Genomic DNA, 18,144 nt, shown 5'->3' on the forward strand with positions numbered 1-18,144 from the left:
ACCAGGGACTCTAGCGAGGGAAAGCTAAGAGGCTGGTGGCTGCAGCCATCAGGCCCGGGAGAGGCTACCCTGGAAAGGAGATGGGAGATGTGGCTCACAGGCCACAGTGGCAGAAAAGGCACTGACCCCCCTGTAGGACCAAGGTGGGGTGCTTTGTTAGCACAGAAGGGTCTTGAGCAGGAGTTCTGTCCCAGTCCTGAAGCTGGCCAGCTACCTAGCAATGAGGGGTCTACTGAGTGATTAAAAAAAGGTCATCAAGGGGCTAGAGAGATGGCTCAGCGGATGAGAGCACTGAAGGTCCTTCTGAAGGTCCTGAGTTCAAATCCCAGAAACCACGTGGTGGGTCGCCACCATCTGTAACAAGATCTTCCTCTTCTGGAGTGTCTGAAGACAACTACAATGTATTTATTTATAATAAATAAATCTTTTTTTAAAAAAGGTCATCATTTCTGGGGAAACTGGGACAGCAGCATCCTGGGTCCTCCGACCCCAGCCAGCCTTCTCTTCAGTCTGCACTGCAGGACCTCTATCACCCACAGGTGTTGGTTGTTGGTCATTGTTACTGTTGCTTTTTTGAGGTGGTGTCCACAGGCACTTTGACACTCCTCTCCAGCTGTCAAAGGTCAGATCCTACCTAGGACTGGCCCTTCTTCTCCCTTCTCAGGCCTCAGTTTACATCCCTTTACAACTCACAAGCAAGGCCCAATAGACTACACACCCCTAGGTGTTATGTGCAGTGTCAAGTCAAACAGCTAATAAAAGACATCAGCTGGGCCTGGAACCTATAATGGGATACCCTGGCTGGTGGTACTGTCTACCCACACCCTATTATAAATCCCTGGGCCTTCTCTTATTTCCCCCTTATTCATTTACTGCCCAGCCTCAACACACACACACACACACACACACACAAAGCGCCTCACCGATAGCTTTGGCAGTGTCTGCCTTAACCTTTGACCTCTCCTTGGCCTAATGACATGCCCCTCCTGCTGGGCAAGGTCACTGCTCACAGGGTAAGGTCTATGGCCTCCTTGTCTCAGTCTTGTGCCCTCCTGCTGTGGCTTCAATCCAAGTCTGAGGGGCGGGAACAGGACTGTGAGAGTCAACTTTAGATCGGCTCATCGTGTCAGGGGCCAAAGACAAACACCTTAGATCCTGAGCAAAGATCAGTGCCTAACACGGACCACCAAGCATCCCAGGACAAACCCTAACTTCAACAGAAGTCTTAGGAAGGAGGGTGTGTAGGCTGGATAAGAGAGAGTTTTGTGGAAAGTGATGGTTGCCTTAGAAGTCTGAGCTGGGCAGTAGAGAGAGAAAGCCCTGGCCAGTAGAAAAAGAGTTGAGCTGGAGAACAGTCTTGGTTCAGGGTAGGTGATGGGGTATAGGAGTGGGTGGCTGTTTAAGCTGTTTTCTGGGTTTGCACTTGAAGGAGGGAAGCCGCCTGGCAGGGTATCAGGCGGCGCTAGGGCCTCGCAGAGTGACGAGGCGGTGATGGAGGCGGGCGGGGGCTGGCGGCGGGAGCGGCGCGGCGCCTTGCTGCCCCCATCCATGGCACGGAGCTGCGGCAGCGGCGGCGGCAGCAGCAGGAGCCCGGCACGATCCGCTAGGTCTCAGCCGCGCGCACAGCGAGCCGGCCACGCGCAGAGGCCAGGCTTCCGTCGGCTCGGAGCGCTGCGCTGAGTCTCGGACTGCGCCGCCGGGGGCCACCCGCGCTGCGCTGTCAGCGGCGCCCGCGTCCCGCCCGGCCCCGGGTGCTCGCAAGCCATGCCCCCGGGGCGCCGCAGCGGGGACCCCGAGGCTTGCCTCCGCCCATGGCCCCCCGCCCCGCCCCCGGGCGCCCGGGGCTCCCGCTGAGCACTCCTCCCGCACGCCCGGGTCCCTCTGGCCGGCGAGCCGTCCGGCCCCAGCGCTGTAGGTCCCCGCGGGGCGATGGGTTGATGGGCGCCGGGGGACGCAGGATGCCGGTGCCGCCCGCGCGTTTGCTGCTGCTGCCGCTGCTGCCTTGTCTTCTGTTCCTGGCTCCTGGCACTCGGGGTGCTCCTGGCTGCCCGGTCCCTATCCGCGGTTGCAAGTGCTCTGGGGAGCGGCCCAAGGGACTAAGTGGCGGCGCCCACAACCCGACTCGAAGGAGGGTGGTGTGCGGCGGTGGGGATCTCCCCGAACCTCCAGATCCCAGCCTTCTGCCGAACGGCACCATCACCCTGTGAGTACCCTAGTCTGTGCTGGGGTCAGGTCAGTGAGTGGGATCTAAACGGGTCGGGTGGGGATGGGGTGAGGGGGACGATCTTGCCACTTGAGAGCCTGGGGAAAGTCTGAGTCCAGGCGTCAGCCAGGAAACTTGAAGTAAAAGGATCGGAGTTTCGAGAACCCGGGTATGCACCCAGAATGAGAGGCCCGCTCACCTGCACAGGTGATGTGCTGGAGGGACCAATCCGTGTCCCTTGTCCCAGATGGACTAGTATTGCAGCTTTACGGGGCCCTGAGCTGGGTGGGAGTGGGAAGGCTGATCGGAGTCAGGGACCCACCACGGTTGAGGCTTCGAGCCCGCAGGACCGGGAACCTACTGGCTTCAGCTGGCTTGCCTGGTTTCTTCTCTAACTGGGATAACTCAGTCTATGGTGCCCCGCCCCGGGCCTGCGGAGCTCTGCTCCTCAGTCCGGCTTCCTAGGACCGAGGCAGCCTGAGCTCTGTTAAGCCTGTCCTTGGAATGCAGATGCTTCTGGTCTCAAAGAAACACCCGGTGTCCCAACTCCTCTTGGGCCCTCTCCCACTGCGCATATTTGGGAAGTGAACTTCGGTTGAGCCCCGGTCCCGGCCTATTCCTTTCCCCCCATGGAAATAGTTTGGCTGTTTATCGATTAACTTAATTACTCAAAAGATTTGGTAGGAAAACCTGGTTGAAGGGGAGACACGTGCCTCCCGGCCTCTTTCCATAGTTCTCTTTTCAACTCCAGGCCGGATTAAGTCCTTGCTTTACTGGACGCCAGTGCCTGTGCTCTTTAACCAGAGTTTCAAGTTCCGGCAACCGCACACGGAGAACATCCCGCACCCCAGCGGTTTCCTGTGCTGACCATGTGCTCCACGATCCACGCACGACGTGGAATTTAAGGGTCGTGCCCTAGCAGCGGTTCCTTGCTTTCCTGTTCAGGATCTAGCCTAAAAGTCGCTTCCCCCTTCCCTGTCATCCTGACCCTGGGAGGCAGCCTCTTCTCCAACACCCCTGGCCCAGAGCTGGGGCTGGTTTCATCTTTTTCGATTGTGCCCAGAACAATACAGTGAGTCCTGTGGTGGGTTCAGAGGCAGCTGGCTTCCTGACAGGACACAACTGGTCAGCCTGTGATGTTGGCCGGCTGGCCTGCATTTTCTCCAGCTGGGACGTGTGCCTGGTAGCGGAGACTGTATTTCTTCTCTCTCCCACCTCGATGCGCCTTCTGGCTTGTAGCCTTAGTGGCTGCTAAGAGAACACAGTAGGTTTAAGTGTAGTGATGTTTTAGGGTTCGGGAAAGCTTGGGCATTCCCCAGCCTACTTAGTTGTGGAGGAGAGGGGGAAAAATGCTTTGCTGTGAGAAATAGCTGGCCAGTGTTTGTGACACACAGCTGCACAGTGATAGCTCGCTCGCTCGGCTGGGGGTGGAGGTGATTGGGCACAGGCTCTGGAGGCTCAGTGGACTCACTTGTGTGGGAGCTGTCTCTTGTGTGTCTGTTGGTGGGGATTAGGGAATCCTAACATGGTCAAGACAGAGGGAAGGGAGGGGAAAAAATAGAAAAGTGGTTTTGCAGGACATCTTAGAATGATTTGGCAACTAATGCTTTCCAGCCATGGCTAATTCCCATCGACGCCACTCAAAGGAGCGGGACCAGTTCTTGGTGAGAATATATCATGGCAAAGCAGCAGCAGACTTGACTTACCTTCCTGCTCCAGCCCTAAGCCCTTCCCTAAGGGAAGGTTTCTCTCTCCTCCCGGCCATTCACCTAGCTGGCGCACAGTACCTTCCCAAGAGACTGGTCTGCAGCCTGGCAGGACCCTGGAAAGGACAGGACAAGAAAGCCCACTCATCCACCAGTCTGGAGTGTAATGGAATCTGAATCTCCCTCCAGATGTTTTTCTCAATTTTCCACATTTATGATCCTGATGGATCCCCTCCCTTCCCGCCAGCAGTCTCTGAAGTGAAAAAAAAAAAAAAAAAAAAAAAAAAAAAAAAAAAAAAAAACCCAAAAAAACAAACCAGGACCCAGGATCTCAGTGGAAGGTAGGAAGGGACTCAGTCCAAGCACCCTGTTACGTCTCATCTTGAGATGGGACAGGAGGGCTGGAAAAGGCTGCTGCTTCCAAGGAAGAGCACAGCAACCCCCTTACTTTTTAAAAATCTTATTTATTGTTATTTTATATGTTTGGGGATGAGGGTGTCAGATCTTGGACTTATAGACAGTTGTCAACTGTCATGTGGGTGCTGGGAATTGAACCCAGGTCCTCTGGAAGAGCAGTCAATGCTTTTAACCCGCTGAGCCATCTCTCCAGGACTGGAAGTCCCCTTATAAGTGGGGAGTCTTGCTAGGTGTGGGGTGCTTGTGATCCTGGGAGGACGGTGAGTTCCAAGCCATCCTGAGCTACATAGGGAGATCCTGTCTCAAACAAAACAAATCTTCATACACACACACACACACACACACACCTCCCCCCCCCCCCCCCCTTAGCTTGTCACCAGGTAGAGCAGCAGGACTTAAGCCAGCTGTTTTTGCTTTGTGCCTGTGTCCTCCCTCCTAGACATTTGCTACATTCCCACTGAGGACTTTCTTTCCCCCTCCAGAACAGGTCCCTAGCTTGCAGCCACAGGAACCCTCCAGATAGAAGCCAGGCAGACACTTAGGACTAGGACTCAAAGGGCCAGATAAGGTCCCTGTCTGCTAGGGGGGCCTCCCTAGGGGCAGTCCTGTTTACCTCATTGAGAAATCCTTCCTCCACCCCTTATCTCCATTCTGCCTTCTGTTTTTGCACACGGCAGGTCCTCTCTCCCCCACCCTCTGCTTTGTTTCCTCCATGGTGGACTTTCGTTTGCAGTTTTCCAGGAAAGCAGAGCTCTTGGCTTCCTTCCTGATCCATTTCTCACCCCACCCCCCACCCCCAGCCTCACAGCCCAGTCTGCAGGGCAGCTGTGGGTACAAATGCCCAGAGCGAGAGCCTTTATGAGCCCTCTCTCTGGGGTCCTAGGGTAGGTGACTTATGCAGGGGAGGATTTTGTTCTGAGTGGGAACCTCCCCCCCCCCCAAACTGGGCAGTGGCTGAAGGCCTGCTTTCTGGTCCTGAGCTCTGAGAGTGAGGGGGGGAGGAGGTCCGAGAACAAGGGATTCCAGGAAGGGCTGATAACGGATAAGCACAGAAGGAAATCTCCCCAGGAGGACCCCAGAGGACACAAGCCAGGGCCATAAATTCCTACTTCATCTGCACTGACAAGGGTCTTAGAGACTGACAAGCCCAGGCCCACAATTTAAGGCTTTGTAGCTGAGGATGGAGATGTTAGAGGGATCGCTAGGTGGGATCAGTGTGGAATCAGCTCATAGGATCTCAGTGTTTCTACCAGATGAGGGTCTTGCTATTTGGAATCCGGTGGATACAAATGTTGCTTTTAAAAAAATCCATTTCTTTCTCCCTTCTCTCTCCAGCAGGACCAAAGTCCTTTTGACCTGGGAACATTTTAGGCTGAGGGCAGAGGTGCAGACATAAGCAATCATTGATCATTCCTTCAGAACAAGCCACCTGCTCAGCCTAGACAGATGTTCCTGTATAGGGCAGAAGGGGCTGTCTGCACAGATGTGCCCACTGCTAGCTGGGTTCTTATCCTGGGAGTTTGATGGTGGTGGGTAGGGAGAGAGGTAGGGTCCTTGTTGAAATGCTCCTGCCTCAGGGAGATGGCTCAAGTGCAAAGATCACCCTTGGGGCTCTCAGCTTTGGCCTGGGTGGTTCACTGCGAACCACCGGGATCTAGTTAGGAGACTGTGGGCCAAAGTGTGCCAGCCACCAAGCTCACAGCCTGAGGGCAGAGGAAAGATGCTGGCTATAGGGGCGGGCCCAGCCTGCCTCCCCACCCCCTTCTCTCCTACCCTCTTTCCCCCATATGGTTCTCATAAGGTCTGGGCTCCGAGACAGCAGCCAGAGGAAGTGGCTGTGTACAGAGAGCTTTTGTGAGCAGGGGAGGGGGAGGGGGAGAAGAGACAGAAAGAAGGAAAGGAGGGAAGAGGCCAGAGAGGAGGAGATGAGGGAGGCCTGAGTCTCTCAACACACTCCCAAGCCCTTCAGGGTGAAGGTCTCACCTCATGAACTCCTGCTCCCTTTGACTCTCCATGTGAAGGGGAGTCCCGGAGCCTCCCTGACTCCTCCCACCCACTTTCTTGAGGGGCTGGAGGTGGTATGCCCAGGTGCCAGAGACGTTGACTGCTCATGCTTCGTGGTCTTGAGAACCCCTATCCTCCAGACTCTTGGCGTCAGATATTAGGGTGCAATGCGTTATGTGGTCCTGTTTCAGGAGAGCCCTGTGGGAAGAGCGGAGTCATCAGGGATCGGATTGCTGGCCCATTACTTCCTGAACTGAAAAGACTGGGTCCCAAAGGACCCAAAGACATGCATGTACTTCAGCCCCAAATGGTACCGGGACCTGGCTTGGAAAGTCACTAGGATGGGGTCATTTGCCTGGCTTAAGTAAGACATGTGTATGGACCGTCTGAACCCTAAGGCCCTTTCTGCAGGCTCCTGTGGAATTGGTGAAGCGCCTGAGTATCTATCCCCATTGTGCTGGTAAACCAGTGTAATGTGAATCTAATGTAGGTTGACTCTTACATTTTGGGGTCATATTTATAAACTGAGAGATTGTTTCTAAGTTTATCCTGCAAGTGGGTCGTAGGGATAAGACCCTCTTCTGCTTCTAAGTTGATTCGGGTCTTTCCATTCAGTTTATAGCCTCTGTCTGCTTCCTCACTGAAGCCCAGAGAGGGGAGGACAACTCCCCATTGTCACACAGCCTGCCCAGAAGCACTGGTTCCCCCATCACCCCTAAGAGAGAGGCTATACAGAGAAGAGAGGGGAGAAAAAGCTAAGGGGAAATTGCCCTGGGCTAAGGAACCAGAAGGAAAATCCGGTGACCATCAGGAAGGGCCGCTGAGAGGGGCTGTTTATTTTCTTTCCCCTAGCCTGGCTGCTGTGTTCTATTTAGGGCTCAGACACTGACAGGACGGAGTTGCCTCCTCCCCTTCCTCCCTCCACTGAGGGGCCCCCATCCTTCCCAAACTCCAGAACATTCCTTTGCTTTCAGGACAGGACCACGGAGAGGAAGGGCGATGGGGCGGGGGGGGGGGGGCAGAGAAACTGGAGGAAGCTGACACTGAGGCCCCACTCCCCCAGCCCTTGCCTTCCCTCACAACGGGATATGCAAGATGGATGGGGCCAGGTGAGGGCAGGCTATGGGGTGACCTGAGTGGAGGAGCAGACATCTCCCAGCTGGAAAGGAAAGGAGAGGAATGGGCACCCCTCTCACCCCAGCCCCCACCCACCACAATATCACCAGGGTTCATGCCTTGCTGATATTGCGCGGAGAGGTCCAAACCTGTACTTTAGACTAGAGGAGGCATTAGCCCCAGAATGGGAAAGCTGATGAAGCCTGGGGCCTCCTGTGAGGAACTCCGCCCCTCCCTAGCTCGAAAACTTTCCTCTATCAAGCTCCTGCTTCCAGACTGCCTGCTGGCTGCCACCTCTGCAGGTGACCTCGGGGAGGACAGAGAGACTGGGTACTCTGAAGCCCCTAGGAGGCTTCCTGGTCCCTCAAGGTTAACGGACTCCAGGTAGTGTGACCCAGAAGCACAAAGCGGAATGCTACAGTTTGGATAAATGAAGGGGGACCCGAAAAATTAGCTCTCCCTTTCTGCCCTTGAGTTAGGTCTCGGAGACAGAAAGGGTTAGAGGACAGAAGGAATTTTTTAAATGTTTTGGTTTGCTTTGTTTTGTTTTTTTAAAGACAAGGTCTCACTATGTAGCACTGGTTGGTATCGCCCTGGCTAGCCTAAACTGGCCGTGTAGACCAGGCTGGCTCTGACTTGGCACAGCTGGCTCTGCATCGGACTCCATGCCCACTGGGCATCCCTGTCCTGGGAGCTCCGCTTGCCCATCCACTCAGCCAGTATCTACTCATTTAAGTCCCGGAAGCAGGTGAGAGACGTGTTCCTTGTCCCAAGGACCTTATAGCCTTGGAAACTAGGAGCACTGAGCTGTACAATAACGGGGCAGCCCCAGATTAACACCAGGGAGGGGAGATTAAGGGCCTGACTTCCATATAAATGTGAAGGATTGGTCAGCCAGTGTTAATTTGGTAGCAAATTAATCCTTTGGGAGTGTGTGTGTGTGTGTGTGTGTGTGTGTGTGTGTGTGTGTGTATTTACTTACTTATTGGGTATCAAACACAAGACCTTTTATACCCCAGCTCCGTCCACATTCTGATAGTATTTTATATCATGACAGTAGTCAGTAGTCCTTAAGGTAGATTGAAAGTCCCTCCTCCCTCTCTTCCTCCCTGCTCCCCCCCTTGTAGATTGTTTCTTCCTCTACCATGTGTCTTTAAGAGCTGAGTGTTTGAGGTTTAGGGAGTAAACAGATGAAAGTCTAGGTGTCTATGTTCCTCGCACTCCAGCAAGAAAGCTGGAAACACAAAATCGCCAAGTCCCCTTCAGGACTTCCACAGATGCCTATAGCACTTTATTAGAGGTTTCTGCCTGTAGATTCGGTCCTAAAGCTCAAAATCACTCCTTCCTCATATAAACCCGAATATCTTGGTCTTGCCTACTCTTTACCAAGTCAGATGCCCTCGTAGAGATAACTAGAGGAAGAAGACAAGACCTACAAGAAAAGCTGAGTTAGAGGTAAGCAGATAAGCAGGAGTCGGGATATAAGGCAGCTTCTCCTTTGGTCTTGGCTGTGACCCATGGCTTGTCTCTGACTTGTTCCGTGTCCCAGGTTGAGGTTAGGGGCAGGGTCTGGACAGGGCTCTCTAGTACTGGAGAAAGTAGATCCACCTGCTTCTTCTATTCCCTGATGTCATCCAGAACTGCCTGGATAGGCTTCCAGACGAGCAAAGCAATGGTAAAGATGATCAGGAGTGGGCAGGACGTCTTGCATGTCCGAGACACCAAGGGCAAACTCAAAGGGAAAGGAAGACCCAGAGGGGGAGCCATTAGCCTATATCCCTAACTAAACGCCATATGTATTGCTCACTGATAAAGTATGACATTTGGTCATCATGCAAATTAAGCATTTGCCAATGCCTCCAATTTGTAGCATCTATTTATTTATGCTGGGGGTCAGACACAGGCTTCACCCATATCAGGCAAGCACTTTATCACCAAGTTATTAGCCTAGCATAGCATTTGTGTCCTAGAGGTGATGATTATATTTTAGGTTTCAGGCCCTGGAGATACTCGGAGGCCCGGAGCTCTGTACTACAGAACAATCTGGGAGCTCAGGTCTCCCCTGGATGGTTCAGCATAGCTTATCAGCAAACAGACAACATCCCTCCCCCTCACTGTGCAGCTGCCTGTTACCACACACCAGCAGCGGGCATTGGTGCCAGGGCCTTCCCAGATTGTGCAAAGCTGGTGAAGGGCTAAACCCCTGGCGCTCTGGGCCCTAGAGAGTGTGGGTCCTGACCATCCAGAGTCTGTTGGGTCAAAGAATGGACACACACACACACACATATACACACACACACACACACACATACACACACACACACATACACACATACACATACATACATACACACACGCACGCACACAAATACACACACACACATACACATACACACACACACACACACAAATACTCTCTCTCTCTCTCTCTCTCACACACACACACACACACACACACTGACTTTCTCCGGCACGTGAGAACCTTTCACTGCCTCCACATGTTGGTTCTGTGCCCCATAGTGCAGGGCCCGCATGAGTCCTATGGGGTCACTTTTGATGTGGGAGTGGTATCTGGTGAGTTCCTGTGGCTACCCAGAGGCCACAAGGGCTCTAGAGACGCCAGCCACTCCACTGGTGGTTACTCTCTTCACTCTCCTCCCTAAAATAGGGCCCCAACCCTGAGAGGATTCTGGAATGGCTTTGGTGTGCCCAGTATTTGGCCTGGTTTCAAACTCTAGAGTAGGGAAGAGGGGACCCCAGGGACTAACCCTCCTTCCCATAGAAAGTTTGAGCTGAGGGCGGGGGTGGGGAGGTAGGGGGCAGAAGCTACAGCTGCTTTTCCAGGTCTCCGTGGGGCCTGTAGGGTTTGTGTGGTTGGAAGGGACTCGCCAAGCTGGCTCCCTGTGAGGCAGTCGTGTGAGAGAGAAGTATGGCCCGAGGATGGATCTGACTGGGGGTTTAAAGAGAGCCCTTGCTGGTGCTGTATATGGAATAGCTGGATGAGGCTGTGGGGGACATAGCTCCCTCCTGCATCCAGGCTGCTGCCGGCTCTTCTGAGACAGTCAACAATGGTGGGAATGTTTTCCTTCCCATTGGATAGAGCTCTGTGTGTGTATGTATGTGTGTGTGTATGTGTGTGTGTATGTGTGTGTGTCTGTATGTGTGTGTGTCTGTGTGTCTGTGTTCACCCCACTATCAGATCTGCAACTTCCATTTATTTTATTTCATTTTATTTGTTTATACTTTTGGGTTTTTTAATTTATTTTTTTAATTTATATTTCAAGTGTTAACACCTTACCCCAGTTTTCCCCCACCTCCCAGAAACCCCCATCCCATCCTCCCACCCCCTGCTTCTATGAAGGTGTTCCTCCACCCACTTCTGTCTCCCCGCTCTCGATTCCCCTTCCCAGGGGGCATCTATCCATCCCTCATAGGTCCAAGTAACTCTCCTTCCATTGATGCCTGACAAGGCCATCCTCTGCTACATATGCAGCTGGAGCCATGTGAACCCCGTGGTTGGTGGTTTAGTCCCTGGGAGCTCTGGGGGAGGGGGGAGGAGGGTCTGGATATTGTTGATATTGTTGTTCTTCCTATGAGGTTGCAAAACCCTTCAGCTCCTTCAGTCCTTTCCCTAACTCCTCTGTTGGGGTCCTTGCTCTCAGTCCAATGGTTGGCTGTAAGCATCCGCCTCTGTATTTGTAAGGCTCTGGCAGGGCCTCTCAGGAGACAGCCATATCAGACTCCTTTCAGAAAGCCTTTCTTAGCATCCACAATAGTTTCAGAGTTTGGGGACTGTGTGTGGGATGAGTCCCGATGTGGGACAGTCTCCAAATGGCCTTTCTTTCAATCTCTGCTCTGTACATATTTGTTCCCATGAGTATTTAGTTGCCCTTTCTAAGAAACTTCCTTTTTTTTTTTTTTTTTTTTGTTGCCTGTCAGAGAGTAGGACATACCTCAGTAAAAACAACTTTCTAGATCCACACACTTGAAAACAAACTCGAAAGCAACAGCAACCCACAAACACTCTGTGGATGCTGCAGGTTTAGAGTGAAATTCCTCGGCTCTCTTGGGGAAATTAAAGCAAGAGTTCCCGTTCTGGGTTTTGAGGGACTCAGCAGAGCCAGCCATCTGCTGGAGTCTGTCACAAGTGGCACTCCTGCCTGGAGGGGTGGAGCCCGGTGGAAAAGGATAAAGAGCCGTTTGCCTAATGCCTGCCTTTCTGTGTGTGTGGAGGTCGGAATCATGGTCTCTGCATGTATGAGTTTTGAGGCTTTGGGGGCATTTGTGCTGGTGTGCCTTGTCCCAGCACAGAGGCATCTAGAGAAGGAGCCCTGTTATACACAGGAGGTCCCTGAAGAATAGGATGGGATGTAGTCTGGAGTTGGCCAGGCCAAGAGACACGTTGTTTTGGTCCTGAGTTTCATCCTGGACTGCTTCACGGGCTGCTCCCCACCTTTTGTAATGCCCCCGAACCCTACCATGTTAGCTGTGCACACTTAGAGTGTAGCTGATCTGACCCAGAATGTGCTGGTAGGACTGTAATACATTCCAGATTCCCAAGGTTTGTTACACACAGAGAAATAAGATATCTAATTGATAATGTTGTGAATAGATTACACATTGAAGTGAAAAGACGTTGAATATGTTGGGCTTAATCAGAGTTGATTAAAATCAATTCCAAACTTTAAAAAAGAGACTGATAGAGAATTTAAATTACACATTGTGGTTCACACTATCTTTCTATCTTTCTTCCTTCCTTCCTTCCTTCCTTCCTTCCTTCCTTCCTTCCTTTCTTCCTTTCTTTCTTTCTTTCTTCCTTTCTTTCTTTCTTTCTTTTTAGATATTGTCTTTATTTACATTTCAAATGTAATTATTCCCTTTCCTAGTTTCCCCTTCGAAAACCCTCTATCACCTCCCTCTTCCCCTTGCTCACCAACCCACCCACTCCTGCTTCCTGGTCCTGGCATTCCCCTACACTGGGGCATTAGGACCAAGGGCCTCTACTCCCATAGATGGCCGACAAGGCCATCCTCTGCTACACATGAGGCTGGAGCCATGGGTCCCTCCATGTGTACTCTTTGGTTCTGGTTGTTGTTCCTCCTATGGGGCTGCAAACCCCTTCAGCTCCTCGGGTCTTTTCTCTAACTCTTCCATTGGGGACCCATCATGTTATATTTCTATGAGCCAGCTCTAAGTTAAAGGTTTGGGATATATGAAAGAGGTTAGGACCAATGACTGAAGGGCCTAGAAATGTGGGGCCCCCATCAACACTTAGGAGCCCATCTGGACAGAGGTCTTTACCTGAGATCTCAGGTTCTCGTTTTAGAAATTTGAGAGTTTGAAATTTCATTTTTAAGGACTCTGATTTCAATTCCATGATCTTTCAAACATTTTTATATATAAAATATTTAATTATGTATTAGAAAGAATTTTCAGTCTGTTGTCTCATGCGTGTAATCCTAGCATCTGATAGGGAAAGAGAGTCACAGAGATCATCGGTTTCAGGACAGCCTAGAGTACAAAGCAGGAGAAAAGGCAGAGGCTGACGGGGTGACTCAGTGAGTAAGAAGAGCATGAACTGTTCTTCCAGAGGACCAGAGTTCAGTTCCTGGTGGTCCCATCAGGTGGCTCACAGTGACCTGCAACTCCAACTCCAGGAGATCCAACTCCTCTGGCCTGCACGGGTACCTGCACACCCATGTACACATCCACACAGCAGATACTCATACACATCATTTAAATATAATGACATTTCAAAAAGAAAAGGAACACAGGGCTGGCAAGATGGCTCAAAGGTCAAGGGCACTTACCACTACCCTGAAGCCGAATTCTCCTCTCAGAGCCAACATGGTAGAAGGGGAAAACCAGCTTCTGCTGGGTGACCTCTGACATGGGTACTTTGATGTGTTCCTTTCATGCACATGTGTGCGTGCGTGTGTGTGTGTGTGTGTGTGTGTGTGTGTGAGTGTGTGTGTATGTGTGTGTGTGAGTGTGTGTATGTGTATATAATGCACATGCCTGATGCCCACAGAAGCCAGAAGAAAGCATTGGATCCCCTTGGAACTAGAATTTATTTTGAGACAGTACCACACTATGTATACCTTAATGGCCTAAACTCACTACCTAGGCTAGTGTGGCCTAAAATTCAGAAAGATCTGCATGCATCCGCCTCCGCCTCCGCTGTCCTGTGATTAAAGGCAGGCATGCACCACTACCCTGGCTACTGTAGGATTTTTATTTTATTTTATTTTATTTACTTATTTACTTATTTATTTATTTATTGATTGATTGATTGTGAGTACATTGTAGCTGTCTTCAGACAATGCTGGGAATTAAACTCAGGACCTCTGGAAGAGTATCTGAACCATCACTCCAGCCCCCTGGTGTAGGATTTTTAATGTCAGGGTTTTTCTAACTGCAGTCCTCAGTCCTGAGACATTTCTAGAATTCAGACAGGTTGTCCACTCTAAGATAACATCCATATTCCAAGCGTGAGCACTAACATTCTCTGGGGCTTCTCTGTTTGTGAATTGGAACTCGGTCCTGGCATCCTTATCCATAAAACAAGAAAAAAGGAGTTTGTTAGAAAAAAAAAAAAAAGCTCTTAATTTTTCCTATGTCTGAGCTGCCTTTTGATTTTCATCTTGTTTTTGCTGTGTGTGTTGGGACTGAACTCAGGGCCTGGCGCATATTAACTACATGCCCCATATTCTTACTCTGAGCTGTAGCTCAGCTCTGATGGGATGTGCTTCCCCCACCCCCAGACGGTTTACTGCTCTGTAGTGGAGGCTGTCCTTCAGTTCCTGAGCCTTCCTCCTCCTGCCTCAGCTTCCTGTGCACTAGTTACAAGTAGGCAGCATATAGCTGACACCTTTAGTGTGCTCTTTGAAATATCAAGATGGAGTGCGTGCGTGAATGCGTGCGTGCGTGGTGTGTGTGTGTGTGTGTGTGTGCGCGCCTGTAGCATTTTGGAAACCTAGTAATTTCCCCTAAGTCATTCTTCTGCTGGAAAACATTACCTTGTCACCCTTGGAAAGACTATTAGACTATTGGACTGTCCTGGAAGTTGGAAGTGCTCTACCTGGAGGGAAGAAAGAGATGGGGTATCTATCTTCCTCTTTCCATCAATCCAGAGACAGCTCCCTCTCTTGCCGCCATCCTAGCCAATGTGGGGCCTGGGATATGGCCCAGTGGTTGGAACACTTACCTAGCATTCCAAAGGTCCTGGACAGTCAGAGCCCCGGGGTCCTTCTCTGATTCATTAGGTTAATCACTCCTATGAGGTTTGAGGTTAGATCTCTTTGCAGGTCCTCTATATTTGCTTCCTAATCTGGTTTCTCTGTATACCACGCAGCACAGAGGGCGTCTACTCCAGAGACCTCTTAAAGTTTGTCCTTTGGTCCTCCGGTGAGTTTTCCACTAGTAAGAACAGAGCAAAGAAGGGGAAAACCCTTTGCTTCAGCCCAGGGCAGCCAGGAGTTTAGGTTGAGATTTCTCATTAAAGCTTTCTAATAAGCAATTAACTGGAGGGTTGGGCCCTCTGGCCAGTCTGGAACTGCCTCCTCCTAACGAGAAGTCTGGGAAAGAAAGGCTGAGTGGGTGGGCAAAGATGAGGCTGGGGGCTTCTTCTCCCTAGAATATAAGCAGTAAAGAAACCAAGGATAGAGCAGAGATTGCAAGGTGGGGGAGGGCTGGTTTTCTATGAGATCCAGGGCTTCATCAGTCTTTCCACAGGTTGGGAAGGCGAGGAGGATTCAGTCACAGTACAGCCCTTCTGAACTTGAGACCCTGGTCTCTGAGAGTGGTCACCCTCCAGTAGAGTCCTTAAGTCCAAGGAGAGCATTGGAAAGCTCTCTTCCACCAAGGTTTCCTCCTCACGCTCCTGTCTCCCCGTCTGTGTGTCTGTGTTTTGTTTTGTTTTGCTTACTGCTTTTTGTCTTTGAGACTGGATCCCACCAGGTAGCCCAGGCTGGCCTCAAACTTACATAGCCAAGGATGACCTTAAACTCCCGCTCTCTACCTCCCAAGCCTTGGAATTAAAAGAGTGTGTGTCCATGCAGGGCTTTAGGGTTCGTTCTCCATCCCCGACCCAGATGAGGCCAGTCTGCCCACCACTATGCTCTGGATTTTGGGTCGAGAGAGGACTTCTGCGAGGACAGAGCTAGGGGCGGGGGGGGGGGGCGGGGGGGCCTGGCATGGGCTCCATGGGGTTGACACTGAGGCTCCAATTGGAAACAAGCCATCACAACATCTACTGACCCCTATCTCAAATTAGGTCCAGTCTATGGCTGAAGGCTCTCGTTCTGGCTGGACTGTTCCATCAGCTTCTCCCTATAACCTCCTAGAGGGGCGGGTGGCATCCCTGCTGCAGAACGCTAGATGGTGGCATTTACACAGTGCCATACGGCCATCTTGGGTCCCCGCTCCGTCTGCGCTTTGCACCACCTACCTTCTAACAGCGTGTATCTGTGTTCTTCCTGTCCCTTCAGGCTTCTGAGCAACAACAAGATTACTGGGCTCCGCAATGGATCCTTCTTGGGACTGTCCCTGCTGGAGAAGTTGTAAGTGCTGGAAGTGTTTGGGCAAGGTGGGGGTGGGGGCGGGGTGGCATGATAACCACGGGTGGGTTGGTCACTCTGGGGGGTGGGGGGAAGAGGGAGAGAGGGACTGGATCCTACAGAGCCAGAGCTACAATAGGACAGAGCTGCTGCTGGTCTGGGAGAGGGAGCAACTGGCTCTTCAGTAGGCACTGCCTGGCGATCTAGGCAAAGTAAGGTCTGTTCCCTGTTCTAGGCAGTGGTAGGGCAAAGGGAAGCTCATTAATGCTCTTTAATGAGCAATTAGCCAAGAGGGCTGAGTGAGCCAGCCTGGTCCTCCCCAGCTGGCAACCCAGCAGGAACTGGCTGAGGGAGACTTAATGTGACTGAGCGCTCTTTCCTCCACCCAGACAAACAAACCAACAGTCAGGGCCTGGAGGGGGCAGAGTCCTGGACTGAGTGTGGGGAGCTCCGGAGCGTTGCTCCCCTACCACACACACACACACACACACACACACCAATTTAAAGGTGCATTTGGAGACGTGTCCTTACTCTCTCCTGGAGACCCTCAGCCCATACTAATGACCCCTGGGGCTGGCTAGGGGCAGTTTGTGGGACAAAGTTCCTGAGCAGCAGTCTGGGGGCCACAGGAGTTAGGGAAGTGAGACGGTAGAAGGCTGGGGACCCAGCTGTGTTCGGGGAACTTGAGGAAGAAGAGATGAGGCTGGATAGGACACCGGCTAAGTCACTCATCCTACCAGGTGAGGGTTCCCATTGACCCACGGTCATGCTTCTAAAACCCAGTCTACGCCATCATTTCGGGTTCTCGTCCCTCTACACCCATGTTCCCAACCTTCCTAATGCTGCAACCTTTCAATACTGTGCCTCATGCTATGATGACCCCCATAAGATTATTTTCATTGCTACTTCATACCTGTAATTTTGCTACTGTTATGTATCATAATGTAAATATGACTTCTGGTAGTCTTAGGTGATCCCTGCGAAAGGGTCGTACCATCCACCGGTTGAGAATCACTGCCTTATGTAAACGAATTCCGGGATCTTTTCTCTTCTGGGGACTGATTCTTGCTTTCTTTCCATGCATACCTCTGTAACCTCTGGTGTCCCTCTCAGAGGCATTCCTAACTCATGCAGTAGGGCCCTTGGCCCCTTCTTATACCATTTGGTTCCAAAGCCTTGGGTCAGTGTGTTGGAAAATACAAATGGAGAAGGGTGACGTCAGTGTGGTGGAGAGCACGCACATCTTGGTACATGTGACCATAGAGGAGTTTGAGGGCCTCTTTCAGACAAGTTAAGGAGGGGTCACCAGGACTGGGGAGTTCAAGGGCATCAGAGAAGTAGAGTCCACTTAACCATGCTTGGCTTTCTTGTCAAAGCATCCTCCCTCCTGCCTGCCTCTCAGGGGGAGTGAAAGTTTGCCAAATCCACCAAGGTAAAGAGGGGGACCCGGTGGCCTCCATGGGAGACAAGAGTGGCCAAGTCCATGTGGGTTCCTGGGGCAGGCTGGGAATAGAAGAGGGCCCTGGGAGGGAGGCGAGGGTGGTGTAGTGTAGGGCTGGGTGTCTGTGTCCAGGGTCCTCGGGCTCTGCAGATCGTATCTGTGATAATGACAGAAGGCTAGCCTCAAGCTCAGGTCTGAGGCTCAAAGAAATCCTCCCCCCAGGTGGTTCCATTTACATAGAATATTGCACAGCACAGTCAGAGAGGGAGCCCAGGTCCCCTCCCCATCTGCTCTCATCTTTCAGCTCTTAATAATTTCCTCCTCCTCCTTCTCTTCCTCCTCCTCTTCCTTCTTCTCTTCCTCTCTTCCTCTTCCTCCTCTTCCTCCTCCTCCTCCTCTTCCTCCTCCTCCTTCTTCTTGTTCTTCATGTTCTTGTTCTTCTTCTTGTTCTTGTTCTTGTTGTTCTTGTTGTTGTTGTTCTTCTTCTTCTTCTTCTTCTGAGTCTTCTTCTTCTTCTGAGTCTTCTTCTGAGTCTTCTTCTGAGTCTTCTTCTGAGTCTTCTTCTGAGTCTTCTTCTTCTTCTGAGTCTTCAGAGTCTTCTTCTTCAGAGTCTTCTTCTTCAGAGTCTTGTTATTGTAGCCCAGGCTGGCTTTGGGCTCTGAAGCCTCCTGCTTCAGCCCACTAAATGCTGGGATTACA

At 51.5% G+C, this 18,144-nt stretch overlaps 1 protein-coding gene across 2 annotated transcripts in view; it reads left to right on the plus strand.

The window, feature by feature from the left end:
* Positions 1-1,532: 1,532 nt before the first annotated feature.
* Adgra2 (adhesion G protein-coupled receptor A2) overlaps positions 1,533-18,144 on the plus strand; it is a 39,434-nt gene continuing 22,822 nt past the window's right edge. For both annotated transcript variants that reach the window (XM_052162436.1, XM_052162437.1), the window contains exons 1-2: positions 1,533-2,203; positions 15,936-16,007. In XM_052162436.1, coding sequence (XP_052018396.1) covers positions 1,812-2,203; positions 15,936-16,007 — 464 coding nt within the window. In that variant the 5' untranslated portion in view covers positions 1,533-1,811. The remainder of the gene's footprint in view (positions 2,204-15,935; positions 16,008-18,144) is intronic.

This window comes from Apodemus sylvaticus, chromosome 18, assembly GCF_947179515.1.
Source record: "Apodemus sylvaticus chromosome 18, mApoSyl1.1, whole genome shotgun sequence".
NCBI classification, from domain to species: Eukaryota; Metazoa; Chordata; class Mammalia; order Rodentia; family Muridae; genus Apodemus; species Apodemus sylvaticus.